General features: G+C 37.3%; 1 protein-coding gene across 7 annotated transcripts in view; it reads left to right on the plus strand.

Annotated features, from left to right (window-relative positions):
* herc1.L (HECT and RLD domain containing E3 ubiquitin protein ligase family member 1 L homeolog) overlaps positions 1-22,575 on the plus strand; it is a 135,747-nt gene that overhangs the window by 54,912 nt on the left and 58,260 nt on the right. For 5 of the 7 annotated variants that reach the window (XM_041586656.1, XM_041586660.1, XM_041586657.1 and 2 more), the window contains 15 exons: positions 69-393; positions 507-627; positions 1,444-1,492; positions 5,295-5,557; positions 6,607-6,825; positions 7,572-7,692; positions 8,739-8,976; positions 12,740-12,918; positions 14,635-14,790; positions 15,739-15,845; positions 16,872-16,982; positions 17,084-17,260; positions 17,373-17,612; positions 19,737-19,820; positions 20,208-20,719. In XM_041586656.1, the coding sequence (XP_041442590.1) occupies positions 69-393; positions 507-627; positions 1,444-1,492; positions 5,295-5,557; positions 6,607-6,825; positions 7,572-7,692; positions 8,739-8,976; positions 12,740-12,918; positions 14,635-14,790; positions 15,739-15,845; positions 16,872-16,982; positions 17,084-17,260; positions 17,373-17,612; positions 19,737-19,820; positions 20,208-20,719 (2,902 nt within the window). The remainder of the gene's footprint in view (positions 1-68; positions 394-506; positions 628-1,443; positions 1,493-5,294; positions 5,558-6,606; positions 6,826-7,571; positions 7,693-8,738; positions 8,977-12,739; positions 12,919-14,634; positions 14,791-15,738; positions 15,846-16,871; positions 16,983-17,083; positions 17,261-17,372; positions 17,613-19,736; positions 19,821-20,207; positions 20,720-22,575) is intronic. The other 2 variants (XM_041586659.1, XM_041586662.1) reach the window with 2 other exon arrangements.

The following is a 22,575-nucleotide window of genomic DNA, read 5'->3' on the forward strand; positions in this document are numbered from 1 at the left end:
GCGCACTGTGATGCTTTCGCGCTGCAGACCTAAGCTTCTCTCCTGTTCTCTTGTGTTACATATTACAGAAATATTTCAATGTTTCCTATCAGCCCGTGATGTGGCACGCCACCGGGAGCGCGACAGAATGAGCCCGAGTTCAGCTGTTGACTCTGTGCCTGGATTGCGGGCAGATGAACAACCTCCGCAACTGATCCAAGGAAGGAGGGACAGCAGACACCTGACAGAAGGGCAGGACTTGTATACTGGAGCCTGTAACTCAGTGATTCACCGCTGTGCCCTCCTCCTGCTGGGGGTCAGTCCTGTTATTTATCATTTAGACGATACAAAAGAGGATGGTCATGAGCAGACAGTACCAGGATGCTCTCAGGAAGGGACTTCAGCAATGACAAGGTATTACATTAAGAGTTTATAATTGCTGTGGCGAAAGAAAATCAAATGACTGAACCATTTTCAGAAATAAATGCCGTTTTCTTTGTATTCATTTACTGACTCTTTTTATTTAGGAGTGAGAGTCTTACAGCAGAGAGAAGATCAGTACATATGCACCCCAACTACAAGCTTATCAAATCTAGAAGCGAGTCTGACTTGTCCCAGCCTGAATCTGACGATGAAGGATATTTACTAGTGAGTTAAGCATCTTTTTGTTTAGTGCCATTATGTGCCTTAGCATGCCAAAATAATAGATGCAGGATAGTGTGACTATTGGAGGTAGCCAGAATAGTACATAAAAAAAAAACTTCAGTGTATATGGGCTATACCCCTTCAAATAAGCAAGCAGGTCACCATTGAAACCTACTTGGTCTATGAAGAGTGTAATGATGTTCTGAAAAAGTTAGGAATTGTTTTTTATTTTTGGGGAGTGATGTTCATGTATCAGAACCTAGATTTTCTGATAGCCTTTCAAGCTTACCATAAAACATGGCATTAAATAGATTATTTATGAAGGAGATAATTACTCATTAGTCCAAAGTTATCCTGGAATGGTACATAGACCCATATTGACAAGATCCTGTAGCATGTGGGAATGGGTTGTGGGAGAGAAGTGAAGAGGAACCATACTTTGTGCATCACCCACTATGTCAGATACCTTCTAATATGGCTGCCTTGAATTAAAGAATAGCATTAGTATGAATATATTCTGTAAATATTCTTGAAGCCTTTACAGAAATTATGCCAGCATGGTAGGTTCACTGTATAGTACTACAATTCTGCTGTATAGTGATCTTTCATGTGTGCTAGTACAAGAAAAGGGGGCCTTGATAGTTGTAGGCTGAATGCTGGTTTAATTTTTTGTTTTTGGTGCTCATAAAATTCTGTCTATGTTTTATTTGGGGGGGGGGTGCATATTTTGTTTATTTTTACATTTTCTATTTCTTGTATAAAGTACCAGGTTTATGAGTGGTTTTGTAGTAATGTTTTTTTGTTTTGTTTTCCTCTCAGAGCGGGAGGCAGAATACAGATTCTGATCTGACATCTCACAGAAAAAGAGGTAAAAACTTAATATTGTGTGTGTGTGTATATATGTGTATATATATATATATATATATATATATATATATATATATATATATATATATATGTGTATATATATATATATATATATATATGTGTATATATATATATATATATATATATATATATATATATTTTTTTTTTTTTTTATTTGTCCTGTATTAAGAACCAAGCTGATGTACTTTATTTGTGCTTTCTTGTCCACTGCAGCAGTTACCTATGTTGATACCCTTGCTTTCACTGGGGCAATAGTATTTTATTTTATTCCAGATCATAAAATAAAACAAGAAACATTTTAAGTATGCAAAAAATGACAATCACACTTGACAAAGGGTATGTCTGCCCGAAACATGTAGTGGTTGTGATACACTCCGAATAAAGGAAGATTTGCAGCAGAGTTCTGTTACCCCAGAACACACATGGTTTAGAGCACACCAAGAGAGGCTTATCTAGTATAAACAAACAAAAGGGAGAGGATTGATCAATGCATATTCCCTGTTCCCCTGTTTCATAAGTAATTTAGTATCTTTGCAAGTGCATGTATTTTCAAAAACACGGGTTTTAGTTACAAAGTAATGATCATAAAATTGGTGAGCCACCATACCATATCAAGGTAAACCCCATATGGTGGCTGGTTACCAATTTTATAATCTTAACTTTGTAACTAAAAACCCCTGTTTTTTGGAAATACATGCATTTGCATAGATATTAGTAGTAGTGATGTGCGGGTTGACCCGATACCCACAGGACCCTCGGGTATACCCGGGTCGGGCGGGTTCTGGCGGAAGACTAGGGGTCAATGGCAGGTACGGGTCGGGTGCGGCTTATACTGGGGCACTGCAATGGTGCGAGTGTTGTTCCAGCATGAAATCTAGTACATGAAGAGTAAATAAAGACAGGCCACTATCTGGCAGCAAGCGATTGGAGAATTTGTTTGGGGTAGGGCCTCATGACATCGTGCAGCGGGCGTTAATGCCCTGCTGCCCCTCCCCCAGTCGGATAGCATCTTTTGGGACACTCGGAGCTTACGTTTCCCTAGGAGCCGGAGGGGCAGAGAGAGAGAAAGCTCATAGCGCATATGGCTTGTCTGGTCTTTAAGGGGTCAATGTACAAGTGCTGCTGACCCTCCCTGATCATAGGACTGCTGAGCCTCGTGTTCCTGCTGCTCTCGGCTGCCAGTGCAGGAGGTGAGTGAAGACACTGGTGCTGACCCCTCTGAATATTCATTCATTACCTGAGCTAGGTAGGGTGGGAGGAAAGCTGTGCAAGGGAAATAAAGGTGCCAGTACCCAGAACACTGTGGCTTTCCATAAACATATGAGCTCTGGCTGGCACCTTCTAGCCTGTGGGTAGATTCATTAGAAAGGCTCAGTCCGCTCTCAGCCGCTGTATGTGCTCTTCCGATAAATAGAGGCAGTCGCTGGCACTCCAACTGTTGCAGAGATAAAGATGCTGGAATTCGCGGTTGTACAGCAGCTCTGTAGCATAACAGGTTTCCAACTTCTATTCTAGAATCAGAGAGGAATAAGTGAAAGCTGCTAGTATCTCTTTCCAGTGCTGGAAACAGCCTTGTTTTGTATTTTCCATTAACACTGGCCAGTCTTTCCCCTGTGAATACTCTGCTGTGGACTATGTTGGCACTTTATAGTTTACAGTTTAATGATAGCTCTAGCATTGTTTTCTCTATTCTGGTGGACCTAGTGTCTTCTGTTTTCTAATCTTGTGATATGCCTGTACAAATACATTTAAGGGGTTATTTACTAAACACAGAATGCAAAAATCCTGAAAAATGTGTTCTTTTTTTAAATAAAATTGGACTATTAAGAAATCACAAATTTTTCAGTATTTATTAAACCTCGAGGATGGAAAAGTCCGAATTAGAAAATCCGGCATCTCAGACCTGTTGAGGTTGCATATAAGTCAGTGGGAGAAATATTTTTTGATATGTGCTGGGTTTCGTGCAATACCCCAAAGTTTTCAGAGTTTTCGGGTAAAAAAGCATAAGAAATCGGAGTTTTCGGGTAAAAAAATTGAAAAAAACCCTTCCTGTTAAAACGCTTGATCCCAACAAGCTCTATTTTGTTGGGTTCCAAATGCACATTTATAAAGGGTTAATAGGGCACCCATCCAGTTTCATCTGTCTGGGAGCATTCCATGTATGGTATAAAGATTGTTGTTTTTTTTGCTTTGTATGCTTGGCTGTGTCAGAGAACAGCCTTCTTTAGTGTAGGAGAAAATTGCTGCAGAAATGCATTAATCAGGTTGTGGCTATGTTTTCTGAAATATGGCTTTTTGTGACTCGCATCATTGATGCGGGTGTGGGTCCTACAATGGAACCATTTTGCGGGTTATGGGTTTTGCTGGTTAGGGTCGGGTGCGGGTTTTTCCTGACCTGCACATCACTATTAAGTATTTTGTAATTATCTAGTATACTTTGGATCATAACTAGGTGCACTTGTATGAATGATAATTGGGTGGTTTAAATGATAGATAAAGTGAAGCAGGTAGAGGGAAATGCAAAAAATTAGATTAACATTAAAAAGAAGCAAAATAAAAATTTAATATAGAAGTAGTTTGGAGAAGTGCTTGAAATTTTCAGTGAAATGTTATTTCTAGATGTTGCATTACATTCTACAACAATATCATTTGTAACAGGGTAGTTCACCTCTAAAGCCAACTTTTAGTATACTATGGAACATCCTATATTAAGCAGCTTTTCAGTTGGTTTTTTGTATACTATTTGAATAAATTGCCTTTGTGTTTCTTTCCAGCTTTCAAATAGGGGTCACTGACACCAGCAGCCAAACAACTATTTATTTACGAGTCTACGTTTTTATTGTTACTTTTTATTACTTTATCTTTCTATTCAGGCACTCTAATATTCATACTGTATTATAGTCTGTGTTTCAAACTACTGCCTGGTTAGGAAGGTAAATTTAACTGTAGAATCCAGATAGCTGCTGGAATTCCAAATGGGAGATCTGAACAAAAAGATAAATAGTTATAAAAAAAAACAAACCCCGCAATATATTAAAACTGGTCTCATAATTTACACATGATTTCACTGTGTTGTAATAGTAGGGCCTTTATTAAGAGAGCACATTGCATAAAATATCCTTCCCTTCCCTGTCCTACTTTGCTTCTGTCAAATATTTTGTTTTTCTCTTCTGGATCCTGGCATATAGTCTATTTGCCCCCCAAGGGCCTGCTGAGCCCCAGGAAAAAGAAGATCAACAAGCAAGTACCTAATGGCATGTTCCCTTTTTCTCATTGTCTCTATGCAGCTTCCTACCAGCTAGCTCTTGATTTCATCTTCATTCATTGTATGAGCTAACTGTGCTTTGGACTGCAAAAATGGGCATTTTTTTCCATTCCCTACATGTGCACTTGAATCCTATTGGTGCTTAAGGATTAAGCTTTCATTTTGATTTAGGAGGGTGTGAATGATTTCCTTCTGGAAAATAAATGGAGTGAACTCTAATCATGCCTTTTTATGCCTTTGCTAGCATGCATACAGCTTCTGACCATTTTCTTTCCAGAGGGATTTTTTATTTTTGCCTGACTTGCTGGTCTGGCATTTTGCTCAGGTGAAATGGGCAGATCTGGCAAGAATCGCTGTGAATTTAAAATGTATTACATAAAATCTAGTTCTGGCTTGGATAGAGCTGGTTATAATTTTTTTTTATAAAGAAACTGCAAACAAATGACCTGGATACATTCAACAGTTGTGAAGCTTTAAAAAATGTTTTTTTTTATTTGCATGGCATTATTCTTTACAGGCTCACCAACAGACCAGCCTACCAGTGATTCATGGACCCGTCTAAAGCATACCAGGGAATGGTCCTTCGGTTCAACATGTGGCTTTGATGCAGATGTGGAGTCTGGCAAGATCTTGAATGTCCATACATTAGTTGATAATGTACTTAGCTTTGTAAGTGGAGATATAGGCAGCTCACCTGGCTTCAAAGAGCCTGAAGAAGGAATGTCCAGCTCTCCACAGGCCTGCGTTGTTGCCATGGAGCAACAGCAGCTTCGTGCAGAGGTATCCATATGTAAAATAATAAAATCAGAAAATTACTAGAAAAGTCTCCTTCAAGTTAATCATATACTGTCGTTTTGTGGTAGAAATAAAATTCACATGGAATATGAAAATAGTCTTGGTCAGAAAGGATGGAGAAATCAGAAAATATTACTAAGCTTAGGTTTGTAGAAGTATTGGCTGATGCGTGAAAGGTCATTGGGAACAGAGTAAAAATACAGGGCAATCCAGAATTTTAAAGAAGACTGTATGGTATGGTATGCTACAGAAGGTCTGTTTGGTACAGAATGTAGGAAATATGCAAGTGTGTGAAAGTGTTTAAAGGACATGTAAATCCCTGCAAACAAATTAATCAGTGAAAAGCCTCTTTGAAATAGTTAAATACCTGCCACTCCAGTTGTAAAAAGGTTAATTACTTAGGATTCCTCCTCCTCCTCTAACCCACTTGTTGCCCCCCCCTTGGGAATTTACTTTGACTGTTAGCTACTGAGCATGCTCAGTTCTTCTCAACTCAGATACTAAACATGCCCTCCAATCTAGCAGCCAATGAAGAGATGGCATTGCTGGTCTCCATAGAATCTCTGTTCCAGCTGTCTGCTTGCATTTTTTCTACTAACCTCCTCTCCTGAGCTCAGCTTAACCACTACAGTCCTCAATTCAAGCAGGACTTTTTATCAAAGTAAGTTGTGCCTGTGCAAGCCTGCATACATGATTGCATGAACTTTACAGTGTACACGTGCTGTTTGCAGATCTAAATGTCAATAATGATGTGCCAGAGGGACAACAGCTATAAGGTGCTATTTTATTTAGGAAAATGTGATGTTGCTGGTGAACGGAGGGCATATATGCAGTACAAATGATGTTGTTTAGTTGGGAGAGATGTGCCCAAATGATATACATGGTAGGAGAAAGTAGGGTTTACATGTCCTTTAAGACTAGCTGTTCTAGTGTGTTAAAATATAACTGACATTTTATTTTGCATACTGTGTATGTTTGCTGTCTGTAATGGAATTAAAATATCTAAATTTAAGGCTGCCTCTGTGTTTTGCTAGTTACGTCTTGAAGCTCTGCACCAGATTTTGGTGCTGTTGTCTGGCATGGAAGAGAAGGAGAATGTGCAGTCTCTGGGCAATCGTCAGGCACCTGCTCCTTTCCAGTCGTCGTCTCTGCTCACATCTGTCAGGCTGCAGTTTTTAGCTGGCTGCTTTGGACTTGGTACTGTGGGTCATACAGGTGCCAAAGGAGACAGTGTTCATTTACATCACTATCAGGTAACTGTTAGACAGCCAATAGTGCTATTTGCACACTCTCTCTTTCTCTATTCTCTGTCTTTGAAAAGTTTATATGTATTTAAATGTATTTAAAGGAGAACTAAATCCCTAAGTACAAAAGCCCCCCTCAACTGCCCTCCATAGGACCCCCTCAATTCTCCTTCACCACACAGTTGATTACATAGAAAACCAGAGATAATAACATATGTGCCTTCTTCTGTTCTTTACTATACTTTTACGTCTCTTTGCCGACACAGACCACGCACAGTTAAAGTTAGTCCGAGATCATCTTCAATTGCACATACTCCCACAGGCTCCGTGTCAGTGAAGAGACATAAAGAGGCTCATAAGGGGCACAAGATGGCACCAGTAAACTCGGCTGCTCTGCTCTGTAAATCTTAGGTTTTTTAAAGCACTTTTATATGTAATAAATTGTGCAGTGAGGGGGGCTTTTATAATTGGGGGGGGTTAGTCTGCCTTTAGGAGGAGTAGAGGCCCTTAGTAAAGCCACCTGCCAAGAAAGATGGTCATGCTTAGTGCTTGCTTTTCGGCTGTGATATTGGGATTGAGGCTGGTTGAAAGTACTTACTTTATGGGCCCTGTTATTATTATACATAATGCATAATACATATATTGAATTAAAAAAAAATGTGGGTTTGTTTTTTGTGTAATGGGCTGATTGCTAGACAAGTTTCTTCCTTATAGGGACTCATTAGTAAAAATACTTAATCCTTGTTTTATGACAGGACGGAATACGTGCTTCAAAAAACAGTATCCAGAAGGAGATCCAGAAGGCAGTGCATAAAATCTATCAGCAACTTTCTGCCACCTTAGACAGAGCTTTGCAGGCCAACAAACACCATGTGGGTAAGTAGCAGACCTGCCTTCCTTTGATTTCTCCTCAAAGCATAGCCCTATTTCCATCTTATAATGAGATGCTAATACTCCTTTTAAAACTAGTTTTGCACAATATTTTTGTGTTGGTTTTGCTTCTTATAGGGATGCTATCATTTGGAAAATTAAGTATAGGACTGTAGCTTTCTTAATGGAAGTAAATACAAGCTGTGTACTATGGGCAATTTCAGAATTAATATAAATCAGATTGTTTATAAGGAAAACCCGTTTTTATTGTGTTTACGTTTGTTTCTGACGCTCCTCTGTCCTATTCTTCATTTATTGCTTCTTGTTTACTGTACGTCACATGCATAAATTTTCCAGTGAAGATCCTATATGCATTTATTTCCGAGGCTACTGCTTTTCTTCACTACACTGCTTATACCTGTTTCTTCTACCCTGCTACTGCTTTAGTATAGTGATGTGAATGTTTTAGTCGGCTGCAGCTGGTTGGAACAGGAAAGAGGAGCCTCATGAAATGAACCCAAGAATCCGAGAAAGTACACTTTAGTCATATGACGCAAAAAAAACAAACTGTGCTTTGTGTTTAAGCATCCCATCAAGAAACAAAAGATCAGCATTGTTCCTTGTTTCTGACTACACACCAGAGAAAGATTTCTATATAGCTATCTTCTAGACCAGTGTTTCCCAGATTGTTGGGCAGAGCAGTGGAATGGGGTGCTCAGTTTGAAGGCTGTATGGGATGAGACATGGGAAGAATTTATATTTGATTGCCTAAATACAACTGCAAACCCAACTTGCATTTCAGACAGGTTGACATGTGTTGGATATTCACTTATGGCTGAATGGCTATATTTTCAATAACAATATTTATCTGTATCCATGTTATGAGCTAAGGGGAAATCTAACCACGTTTAGACCTCCATGGGGGCTTCAACTGGAAAAGTTTAACAACCCCTACTGCAGACAACAAATATCGAATATATATAATATCTAAAATGTTTAATATTTACATGTATACTATGCATTTAACTGATAAGGGTTCTAATCTTTTTCAGAAGCCCAGCAACGGCTGCTGTTGGTGACAGTGTTTGCTCTCAGTGTCCGGTACCAACCAGTGGATGTTTCGCTTGCAATTTCTACTGGGCTTTTAAGTGTTCTATCCCAGCTTTGTGGGACAGATACTATGCTAGGACAACCCCTCCAACTGCTTCCAAAATCTGGAGTTTCTCAGCTTAGCACTGCGCTTAAAGTAGCTAGTACCAGGCTGCTCCAGATTCTTGCAATAACCACTGGGTACGTGTTTGTTAATAAAGTGTTAACACAGTAAAGCTGGCCAAACACAGGCCGATAAAAGCTGCCGACAGATCAAGTCGGCAGCTTATGGGGCAGTGTATGGGGCTGTCTGACTGGGCTTCCCCGAACTATGTCTGGCCGAAAATCATCCAGATGTTGATTGGCCAGATTTAAAAGTCTCCCACTTTAAGGTGGGCACATCGTGAAGAGACCCACTTGTTTGGGGAGGTGTGTCTCTGTGGGTATGTCCTCCTTAAAATGGGACTGGTTACTGCTAAATTTTCCTTAATATGTTTGACCCTGGTCAATTTTTATTCTAAACAGAAACCTAAGACAGACGCACAAGAACAATGATATAATCTTGTGCATCCACCCCTATAATCTGATGATAAATTCAGCAGAAGACTGAGAATATGCCCAGGAACAACACATCCTTTTTCAGACAGTAGAAATGTTTTTATTTGAAGCCTCCACTTTTTTCTGTCTTATTGATCCTCTCCATTATTTTTTTAACTTTATTCTTTAGATATAAATCACTAGCAAGCTACCTGTGTATCAATACATTCTATGAATCATGGTTCAAATCACCAGTTTGATTCCTATATTTTAAGGCCTAATGTATTTCATGTAGTTTATGTAGGCAATATAGTTTATTTACTCTTAACATATAGGGAGAGTAACAAATAAACACACCATGTTAATTTGAAGAGAAAGAAAAAAGCACCCCGCTACTATCAATGCTAGTAATTAGTCTCAAGGTTACTCCAGTAACACAGACAACCAACTCATGAGAATTCTAACATTGTAATTGTGCAACAACACCCCCATGACCACCTTAAAAAATTGGTAGGTCAGGGTATTCCTTAACCCAAAATTGCAGGTTAAAGTGCTTAGTGCAATTAATTAAATACATAAATATATATCAATGTTGTAAAAAATACCTTTTAATTAATTCTAAATATAAATTACATAGTAATTTTATAAAGTGCCAAGTGATAATGAGTTAATTAGTAAGTTGATTATATTAAGTAATGTGCTGTGCTATTAATCAAAAATGAGGATCCCCAATTGATTTATAAAAAGCGTGAATTCATCAGTAACCTTGTTCTTAAAAATTAAATTAATTATCGGATAAATTATTTCCCAATCAACTCAATTTATGAAGAGATAGTAGGAAGAAAGAAAAATAAGGAGGTGGAGTTGTCCCATAAACTGCTACCTGATTTTTTTCTATCCCTGGGACACCACAAAGATGTAGAAGACAGGGAAACCGGGACTGTGGCCTTGATTATTTAACTTGCCCTAAGCTGTTGAAGAGCGGACTAAGCCTAACAAATCCCCTTGGAGTTCCAGTGCAGGAATGCAATAGGAAGCTAGAGTAGTTGAATAGAGTGATGGATTGAATTGCACACCACCCCACTTGACCAATTCCCGATTAAATACCTAAAAACCTCTATAAGCTTGACAATTAAAATCAAATAGATCATACAGAGCTTCGCCCTCCATACCACGTCAAGGTAAAACCCATATGGCAGTCCCTAACTATTTCCCTCAGAATAGATCTGCTACAATACAAAATGCAAAATGGAAAGGTTGTGGAAGCACTCCATGGCTTAATAAAAATGTACTCAAATACAATGGGAGTGCTACTGATCTGGCCAAATTAAAAAGAAGAAACATTGATCAATGCACATTCCCTGGTCCCCTGTCATATAAGTAATTTATGCAGATGCATGCATTTACAAAGAACGGGGTTTATTAGTTACAAAATTATGATCATAAGATTGATAAGCCACCATACCTCTCAAGGTAAAACCCATATGGCGGTCCCCTAACTATTTACCTCTGGTCATAATATCAAATGCTAAAGCCTCCCGGCATAAGAGCATTACCTGAAATAAAGGTCTCCCGACCTGGGCATTGGTATCAATCATAGGGCTTAGTCCTCCCCCGCCATTAGCTTTCAAAGAGGAGAGATAACCTAGACCCCAGCATTGCTTCCATGAGATTGATCCTCCCCAGCTTACCGCTTTTAAGAGAGAAAAACTGCCCAGACCAACACCCATTTCCAAAGGCATTGTTCCACCATTTAAAAGGGACGGGTGTGGGGGTGCTACAACCACATGGAAACCTGGCCTGCAGCATAGCTGCTGAACTTCCGAACAGAATAGATCTGCTACAATACAAAATGCAAAAAGGAAAGGTTGTAGGAGCACTCCATGGCTTTATAAAAATGTACTAAAATACAATGGAAGTGCTACTGATCTGGCCAAATTAAAAAGAAGAAACATTGATCAATGCACATTCCCTGGTCCCCTGTCATATAAGTAATTTATGCAGATGCATGCATTTACAAAGAACGGGGTTTATTAGTTACAAAATTATGATCATAAGATTGATAAGCCACCATACCTCTCAAGGTAAAACCCATATGGCGGTGCCTAACTATTTCCCTCAGAATAGATCTGCTACAATACAAAATGCAAAAAGGAAAGGTTGTGGGAGCACTCCATGGCTTAATAAAAATGTACTCAAATACAATGGAAGTGCTACTGATCTGGCCAAATTAAAAAGAAGAAAAATTGATCAATGCACATTCCCTAGTCCCCTGTCATATAAGTAATCTATGCAAATACATGTATTTACAAATACTGTTTTTTTAGTTATAAAATTATGATCATAAGATTGATAAGCCACCATACCTCTCAAGGTAAAACCCATATGGCGGTCCCTAACTATTTACCTCTGGTCATAATATCAAATGCTAAAGCCTCCCGGCATAAGAGCATTACCTGAAATAAAGGTCTCCCAACCTGGGCATTGGTATCAATCATAGGGCTTAGTCCTCCCCCGCCATTAGCTTTCAAAGAGGAGAGATAACCTAGACCCCAGCATTGCTTCCATGAGATTGATCCTCCACAGCTTACCCCTTTTAAGAGAGAAAAACTGCCCAGACCAACACCCAATTCCAAAGGCATTGTTCCACCATTTAAAAGGGACGGGTGTGGGGGTGCTACAACCACATGGAAGCCTGGCCTGCAGCATAGCTGCTGAACTTCCGAACAGAATAGATCTGCTACAATACAAAATGCAAAAAGGAAAGGTTGTAAGAGCACTCCATGGCTTTATAAAAATGTACTAAAATACAATGGAAGTGCTACTGATCTGGCCAAATTAAAAAGAAGAAACATTGATCAATGCACATTCCTTCGTCCCCTGTCATATAAGTAATTTATGCAGATGCATGTATTTACAAAGACCGGGGTTTATTAGTTACAAAACTATGATCATAAGATTGATAAGCCACCATACCACGTCAAGGTAAAACCCATTTGGCCGTCCCTAACTATTTACCTATGGTCATAATATCAAATGCTAAAGCCTTCCAGTATTGATAGTAGCGGGGTGCTTTTTTCGTTTTCTTAGAATTAACATATTTGATCACACTGATTTTTCTAATCAGACCTCATCTGTTATTAAGTTGTTAAATTATAAGTTAATAATCAAGGGTATCAACCTTTATGTTTTGAATAAACACACCATACATCTTTATGGCACTACACACACAATTTAAATGGAAAGCTAAGTAAAATCCCAAACTGCATTTACTAGATGCTAATAGCGACGAGTGTATGTGAATTGTTTGTGCTTTTTTCATCGATGTACAAGGTGTGGGGTACCTGAATTTTATTTTTAATCTTTGATTTAGCAATCTTATGAATACTCAATTAATGAATAAATAATGTGTCTTTTTTTTGTATAGGACATATGCAGATAAGCTGAGCCCCAAGGTAGTGCAATCTCTACTGGATCTTCTTTGCAGCCAACTGAAGAACCTGCTTGCTGAAGCAGGGGTCACACTCGTGTCATCATGTAATGCTGACGAGGAAGGAGACAAGAAAGCAGATTTGACTGGGGAGACTGATAGAAAAGACTTTAGAGGTACATATAATTCATTTTACAGAGGGACTTTTTTTGTTGCTTTCCATGTAAACATATAATGATACTACTTATTCCGTATTTGACGAGCATAAGAGGAATGTAAAATTTACCTGTACATTTATTTGTGCTACAAACAAGATAACTGTGAAATTAGATAATTGCATGAACTGAAAATACTAAAACTATACAGTTGAGCATCCAAAAAGCATGTCTTGTTTTGGGTGCTAAACATTTGTAGTACATTTGTTGAACCTCTTCCAGGGATGTGTGTATCCTTATCGACTATTACTTAAAGGAAAACTATACCCCCAAAATGAACACTTAAGCAACAGATAGTTTATATCAAATTGAATGACATATTAAAGAATCTTACCAAACTGGAATATATTTACATAAATATTGCCCTTTTACATCACTTGCCTTGAACCACCATTTTGTAACTCTATCTGTGCTGTCTCAGAGATCACCTGACCAGAAATACTACAACTCTAACTGTAACAGGAAGAAGTGAGGAAGTAAAAGGCAGAACTCTGTCTGTTAATTGGCTCATGTGACCTTACATGTGGTTTGTATGTGTGCACAGTGAATCTTACGATCTCAGGGGGCGGCCCTTATTTTTTAAAATGGCAATTTTCTATTTATGATCACCCAATGGCACATACTACTAAAAAAGTATATTATTATGATAATGGTTCCATTTACATGAAGCAGGGTTTTACACATGAGCTGTTTTACTCAGTATCTTTTAATAGAGACCTACATTGTTTGGGGGGTATAGTTTTCCTTTAACAGTGGATAGAGAATTCATAGGATTCCACTAGATGTGCTTAACAAAAAACACTAGAAGTGGTAAAAGGCTAAAGTAGAATGTGTATTGAATGTATGTCACTGTGTATACTGCTCTATATGTCATAGTTGTGTATGTTTATAGGGGTGACTGTTTCAAATATGGGTGATATTTATTAAAGGTTGAAAGACTGTATAACATATCTTATGAGAAATCGAATAATCCTATGCATGTTAATGTTGGCCTGTAGGGCAAATACTGGATTAACTGAATTGAATTTGGATTTGCTCGTTGAACCCTAGCACTTCTTCCAGCACTGCCTGAATCTTAAGAGTTCTATTTATTGGAGGTCGAGTTTTGTTTTCACTAAACTCAAAATTTTGGAGATTTATTATGCCCCATAGCAGCAAAAAATTTGAATCTGAAAATACTCAAGCTAAATCCGGTGGAATTCATGTAAAGTGGCATAGCTCCCTTTAACCATTTGAAAATATCATTTGCCTTCACGATTGTCAGGTGTTTGATGCTGGTTTTCGCGCGAAAACTCGATAAACTTTGAGTTTTTAAAGCCTATAATTTTTGAATTTTTCAAGGTTGTTCTTATGTGATTTTTTTTTTAAGTTAAATTATTAGTAAATTAGCCAAATTCATGGATGTTAGGACAATTTGTTTCTGGTAAAATATGAGAAAAAAATGAGTTTTAGTAAATAGCCCCCTAAATGTTCAGCCAAACTGAATCATAATCGTTACATTTATGTTACTTTACAGAACTGAACGGGGCATATATCTTTTCACAGTGGATGCAGTTTTTTCCCGCCACATTTGAATATGTAAATTAGGGTTCATATTTGGCCACATTTTTTGTAGAGGATTCAGCCAATTCCAAAAAGAACTTGTAAAAATATAATACCATTGTTTTTTTTCCCCAGCTTCGCTTCGGAAACAGCGCACTGCTGAACTTCATCTAGGTGACTTCTTAGTCTTTCTACGCAGAGTGGTGTCATCTAAAGCCATCCAGTCAAAAATGGCATCTCCCAAGTGGACAGAGGTGCTGTTGAACATTGCATCCCAGAAATGCAGTTCAGGTAATGACTTCTAATTTCAATTTCAATGTTTTCTGAGACTTTAATAGGATTAATGGAAATTAAGTTGTTTTTTTTTTTTTTTTTATACAGGTATAACTGATTCCACATGATTCCATGATAGTCTTGTTTGTGCTCACAGTTCCCCACTCCCCTTAGGCCATACTCCCAACTGTCCTGTTTTTCGCAGGACAGTCCCGATTTTGACATCTCAGTCCACAGTCCTGGATTGTTAATGAAATGTCCCGACTTTCTCTTTGATCTCCTGCGCTGAAAAGCCAGAAAAAGAAACAACGTTTTTAAAACTCAATTGGCTTTTGGCAGAGAGCCCAGAATATGTGGCAGGTGCATTTGGATACTTTTGGAACAATTTTCAATAAGCAAATAAACAATTGTAACAATTTAAGATAGAAAGTCTCTTGGGGAAACTGTGACTTGCAGACAATTCACCTTTATGAGCAAACACATAAAAAACATAGAAATATGTTCAAACTTTCATAAACTGCCAAATTTTGTTAAATTAATTTCTGGAATGTCCCAGAGTCCGTCACCTCACAATGGAACAAGATGAGGGAGATATTGCATTACACTGTGAGCCTAAACGGTATAGGGAACTGGTCCCTGCAAGTACAGACAAGGCATTAATGGTTTTCTTTTAATCTGTGGAATCAGGAATACATTTATATTTATTTTTTCAAGTTCAGATAGTTGTATTTCGATGTATTTCCCCTTACCATATTAAATGCACAGTGTGCTGTTTTCCGCTGCAGTTACATATCAAAATAACTTTAAAGCCATTGAAGATATTCTGGAAATTCACTTAGAATAATATTTATCATTCATTATGCAAAATGTTGAAGGTACATTTTATTATTAGTCGTAAGGTTTTTGCTAAAAAAATATTCTTATGAACAAGGTGTTAGAATTGATATAGATCATACTTTGTTGCAGGACTTCCTTTAGTAGGCAACTTGAGAACTAGACTCCTGGCATTGCATGTGTTGGAGGCTGTGCTACCTTCCTGTGATGCTAATGTGGAAGATGATCAAATGGCCCAGGTAAAGTGTAGTGTTTTTAATATCAATGCACAGTATTATGATTTCAAATGTATATATATATATATATATATATATATATATATATATATATATATATATATATATATATATATATATATATATAGTGAATAACGTACCCCCTCTTGTAAAATATAAAGATTTTATAAGTTACCGAGGAGTTTCATGACCATATAAAAACACGAGGCCGAAGGCCGAGTGTTTTTATACAGGTCATGGAACTCCGAGGTAACTTCTAATATCCTATTTTACAACTGGGGGTACTTTATTTATTATAATACACAAGTTTCAGTGAGTCATGTGACAGAAATGACATCACTACTCACCGTTTATAACTGATGACATCAGAACTCACCGTTTATAAGGATATAATTTACAGGATATTCATGGTTTTTGTGTATTATATCAGAATATCCGATTGACAACCGGGGGCGTAACTAGTCACCAGCAAGCAGAAAGTTTCCGGCTGTGTTACTCCATTTGCTACCATTATTTGGTTTATCTTTTTCCAAAGCATCAAGTGTTAGACAGTTGTTATTTACTTGCATTGTGCAAAGAAATAGCAAGCACACTATCTGGCAGGTGTATAACATTAATTACAGGGCAAGTAAAGCTAAATCTACTGGGGGGTGGGGGGCAATATGTAAAACACCTCCCAGAGAAAGTGTATTCTCTGCTTCTCTATGGGACAAACTGCACTAGCCATCTGAAACTTTGAATGGGGCATGTGCAGTATTCTAACATTTTCCAAATTTCCAAGGTTTTAGAAAAATCGATTCAGTTTGGAAATGTTAGCCAATTTTGTTTCTTTGTAGTACATGCACTTAAAGGGTTTGCTCACCTTCCAAACACTTATTTCAGTTCCTATTTCAGTTCAGATTGCTGATGCTCAGATGTTGGGCCATTTGTCAGAACTGTCTATTGAATCTAATCCCCATTCTGTACTGCCATAGTATACAGTGTAATGCACTAATACAACACCAAATACTATTTATTATTGGTTTTCAGGTGGTGGAACGTTTATTTTCGCTTTTGTCAGACTGTATGTGGGATGCTCCCATTGCTCAAGCAAAGCACAGCATTCAAGAAAGGGAGAAGGAGCAAGAGTCCAAGCTAAATGTAAGCAGCTTATTTTTCTTTTTTGATTTTATAAGGAATTATGTGATAGGTGCTCTGTCGATCGTAGAAAAATATAAGGCAATATATTGCTTTTTTTGCAGAAAACTGGGGAACTGGAAGAAGAGGAAGAGGATCTACCTATACAGGAAGTCTCATTTGATCCAGAAAAAGTCCAGTGTTGTCTTGTGGAAAACGGACAAACTCTGACCCATGGAAGTGGTGGTAAAGGGTATGGCTTGGCATCTACAGGGGTGACCTCAGGATGCTATCAGTGGAAGGTATTTTAAAAACATATAATTATACTGGCTTTTGAAACCGCTTTAATTATTATATTACTTACTTGCTTTATCTTAGCTATATGTTGGAAAATAACTTATTTTTCTTTTGCAGTTTTATATTGTGAAAGAAAATCGTGGTAATGAAGGAACATGCGTGGGTGTCTCTCGCTGGCCAGTACATGATTTTAACCATCGTACTACGTCAGACATGTGGCTTTATAGGGCTTATAGTGGGAACCTCTATCACAATGGAGAACAGACACTGACACTTCCCAGCTTTACACAGGGAGATTTTATAACTTGTGTTTTAGATATGGAGGCACGGACAGTGTCCTTTGGCAAAAATGGAGAGGTAAGGCAATAGATACCACACAAAAACACGTTTTTTCCCCTTCTTTTTGCATGAAGCTTAACAGCCCTTTACTCAGTTATAAATATAAATAGGCAAACATTCCATAGGCTTCTGTCTGAAGGCACAGCAATAAAAAACTATATAAAGATCTGTGATCATTGTAATTAATTTACGTTCAAGATTAATTACTTTCTATGATTGTATAGAATTCATATATGGATTTTCAAATATTTTTTTTTTTGCTACTTTGGGTATTGGATCCGTCATCCAGAATCCTAGAAATCTTTGGATAAAGGTTTTTCCATTATTTGGAGCACTATGCCCTATGGCTAGTGAAAAAAATAGCAAAATACCCAATAATATTGTTTAAATAACTAATTTATGATTGAGTAAAAGTGCAGCAATAAAAATTATAAATTGTTTATTTAAATAAAACACTCAGAAATCTATTGCTGTATTTTGGGGACTTTTGGATGACTGGTTTCTAGATGATAAATCCCCTATCTGTAATTTACTTAAAGGAGAAGACAAGCTAGCAAAGCAGTTTGTTGCCAATAGATTAGCCACAATAGTGCAAGCTATAACACTACAGTATTTATTCTGTAGAATGCTTTACCATACCTTAGTAAACAGGTCTAGAAGCTCTCTCTGTTTGTTTAGGATAGCAGCTGCCATATTTTCTTGGTGTGACATCACTTCCTGCCTGAGTTTCCAGTGAGGCAGAGAGGAGCAAACTGAGAATGCTTAAGCCCTGCCCTGGAGGTTTATGCTGAAAACAGGAAGTCTGATACAGAAGTCCATGTGTTCACAATAGAAGGAAAGAAATGCTGTGTTTCTTTTGACAGAGGACTTAGAGCAGCATTACTTTGAGGGTTCACTGGTATATTTATATAGACCTTTCTGATAAAACTTACTTCATTGTAGCCTTTCCTTCTCCTTTAAGCACGATTTTTTTTTGTGCATCTCCACAAACTGTACTCTTTAATTTGACTTTTCAAGTACAGAGTATTTACTCTGAATTATGTATTCAAGCTGAAACTCATGCTGCAGATGTGTATAACTAAACATCATAGTGTGAAAAGCATTGCTGTTTGTTGCTCTGTCTGATGATTTTCACTGCACTAAGTTTCACCGTTTAAAAAAAAAATAACAATTTGGATTCAACTGTGTACGGGCAAAAAAAAATTATATTTTCTTGATCATGGAAATTTTACAAAAATATAAAGGGATAATATAGACATATGTTTAATATACATTGTTTAGAATATGTTGTTTTGAAAGTATGTTATGATAGTTATTTTTATTTGAAGAAGCTTGTTTTAGTTGTTTTATTAAGGAGTTATAATTATGATTTTTTTTACATAACTACTTTCCCTCTCTCCCTGGAATGTGCATTGTTAATTTAGAGAGTGATAAAGAGCTCTGTATAAAAGCCCAATTGATTTATGTGTCTCAGGATTATAAATTGTCTGGTTCATATAATTGGTTAATATACAGCTGTGTAGAATGGCAAAATGGGATTTTGTTAAAAGAATAGGCAGAATCCATTTTCAACACAAATCCTATTTATTTGACGATTATTACCAAATGTGTTTTTAGCTATATACTGTCCCGTTAATTTAATTTGAAACACCATGCCTTAAAACTACTACAAAAACATTTAAATATAAAACAAGTTGGGTTTGCCATTCACATGGATGTATGCTAGATTCGTTATCCTTAGTTACAAGGGTACCGTATAATTATTATGCAGAAAAAACGTATCCATATTAATTAATAATTCCTTTCTTAAATGAGATGCTGTGGTAATGTTGTAATTCAGAGCTCTCTGGATTAAGGTTGGGGTTATTGGGCAATAATAGATCCCATACCTGTATTTATTTGTGCTGCATTTTTTGGGCTCACATTCATTATATTATCAGTGAAACTGAAGAGCTGCAAAAAACAAACCGTAATTTGCAAAAATGAACACACCGATAAGTATTCCTGAAACAAAAAATCGCAGTGTGACAGAAGGCTGAGTGTAGCCGTCATCTCTGAACAATTTTCACACTAGAAAGGGCTAAAGGGGCCATGTATTTCATCTATCGTTTCTAAATCCATAATATTACTTCTCTGTTTCAGGAACCAAAACTGGCTTTTGAAGATGTGGATGCAGGTGAATTGTACCCATGTGTTATGTTTTATAGCAGCAATCCGGGAGAGAAGGTAATGTTGCAAGAGATATAGGTATTAATAAAGCTTCTTCTGACTCCCAGCTCTTAGATATGCTAAAGTATAATGATCTTTTTACAGATTCTATTGAGGAATATTTACATTACATTAAATATGTTCTAAACATAAATATAATATATATTGGCTATGCAGAATTAGGGGGCCCAATTTAAATTACATGTAGTTTACTCCAGACTGAGTTGGCAATTTATCAGCCCATGCAGCTGTTTTCTATCCCACTGCATCAGGAAATTTGAATCATACATTTCCCTTTTTTATTGTACTGATTGACAATCTGAATGTGCAGTACTTGTAACTTTTTTTAATAACGTATGTTTGTCCAGCAATAAACCAAATAAGCTTTTGAATATTTTCTTCTAGGTAAAAATCTGTGACATGCAAATGAGAGGAACCCCAAGAGATTTGCTCCCCGGTGACCCTATCTGTAGCCCTGTTGCTACTGTCCTTGCTGAGTCAAGTGTGCAGCTCCTACGGATTCTACACCGCACTGAGCGCTGGACTCATTGCATTAATAAAAAAATTATAGAACGTCTTCAGAAGATTAAAGGTTGTCTGCGGGAAGCAGGGGGCAAACTAAAAAAGAGTAGATCAGTGCAGAGTCGTGAAGAGCATGAAACACGCGATGACCGAGAAGAGGATAAAGGGAAGCATGGAAAGCATGGACTCGCTGATCTGGGAGAACAACAGCTAAGGACTTTATGTGTGGAGGTGTGGCCAGTTCTTGCTGTCATTGGCGGGGTAGATACAGGATTAAGGGTGGGTGGGCGATGTGTACACAAACAAACTGGTCGACATGCTACATTACTTGGTGTAGTGAAGGAAGGCAGCACATCTGCAAAAGTGCAGTGGGATGAAGCAGAGATTACTATCAGGTAAGAATTTATGCAAAATGATTTAAAATAACTACTACAAATATGATTTAAAATAGCTACTGCAATTATAACTCAGAAAACACCATTCCCCTTCTCCATAATAATCTTAATTCAGGGTTAGTAATGTGTAAAATTGCAGTATCAACATGTTAACTATAGTTTATTTAAACACCAAATATGCGAGTACACACACTAAGGTGCCCATTTATTAAACCTCAAATTTTTTCTGGTCAAGCTTTTTGCGGGAGGAAACTTGAATTTCGTGAAAAAAGAATTTTTTGAGTTTTGTCATACCCCTAAACTGCTAAAAATCCGAATCCAAAAATTTGAGATCTCAAACCTGTCATGGTCATGTAGAAGTCAATGGCAGATGTCCTGAAGTTGTTTTTTGACAATGTGATCTGCACTGGATAATCCTTAAAAGTCGGGGTTTTCATCTGATAAACCAAAAAAAAATGTCAGTCGCACAATTCGAACTGACGTTTGATATTGGGGCTCATTTATCAACACTGGGCAGATTTGGCCATGGGCAGTTACCTAAAGCAACCAATCAGCGATTAGCTTTTTAAAGCCAGCTGCAAGTAGAACAATGAATGCAGCAATCTGATTGGTTGCCATGGGTTACTGTCCACAGGGAAATTTGCCCAGTGTTAATAAATGACCCCCATTGTTTGTTAGATTTTTTTCTAGAAAAATTATTGATAAATGTGTTAAAATCATGGAAGGGAGTTTGGTCAGATTTGTTTTCATAAAACAATGAGATTAGTTTGTGCTCCTAATAGTGAGTCAGTCTCTCTTGGCTGAGTAGACAGATTATTTGGCCTATGTAACATAAGATGTACAGGATTTGAAACCTGACACCTTCCTGTAAAAAGCTGAAATGTGTCAATTAATGTTCCCTCTAACCATACATTTGTACATAACAATTGTTAGACAAGCAAACACAAGTAAGAATCCAGGATTTGGTTTGGGTTTGGTCTTTTCAGCAGGGTTCAGATTCGGGTAAATCCAAATGCATATGCTGAAAATCAAGTGACTCTTCATCAACAATGAATTTTTGAGTTCTTTTTCACCCTTCTTTCCCTAAGTTGCATATGCAGATAAGGATTCAGTGCAGGCCTTTACCAAATCCTTTATGAAAGAATTAGGATTCGCCTGCATCCCAAAATGGTGGATTTGGTGTATTTCTACTTTTAGATTGAGAAATTTAAAAATATTCCCTTCTTTATAAAAGGTGGAAGAATATATGATGAATGTATGTGGAGCTATAGCATTTCAGTGGTCTATGCAGTTATACACCCACCCTGAAAAACCACTGAATTAATTGTTTTGCATAAATGTGCAATTTGGCTTTCTTATTTAATTTCCAGGGATATAAGTGTGGTGTTTGCAGTCTGACTCCTTAAAACTGCTGAGTATGCAGTGCTTTTTGTTTAAAATCTACAGTTAGGGGCGGATTTATCAAGGTTCAAATTGTAAATTAGAATTTTCGAGTTGGATTTTCGGTCCAGACTCACAAATTCGAGTTTTCGAATAATTCGAATTTGAATTCAAGATTTGTCATACCTAGACCCTGGGAACAGCTCAAATTCGACTATTTGCCACCTAAAACCTGCCAAGTTCATGTAGAAGTCAATGCCAGAGGTCCAGTGACCCATTTGAAGATGTTAATAGCCTTCCTAAGTTTAGTTAAATTCGATTTGAGTTGTAGGGTGGGTAATATTTGTTCGAGTTTTAGATGTTCGATTTTTTTATTAAATAATCTCCCATTCGAGTTCTTCAAATTTAGTATAGTAAAAAAAATTAAATCTGCCCCTTAGTATTGAATTTATTCTATTCTTTTTTTCTTTTAAAAA

Source organism: Xenopus laevis, chromosome 3L (assembly GCF_017654675.1).
Source record: "Xenopus laevis strain J_2021 chromosome 3L, Xenopus_laevis_v10.1, whole genome shotgun sequence".
Classification (NCBI taxonomy): domain Eukaryota; kingdom Metazoa; phylum Chordata; class Amphibia; order Anura; family Pipidae; genus Xenopus; species Xenopus laevis.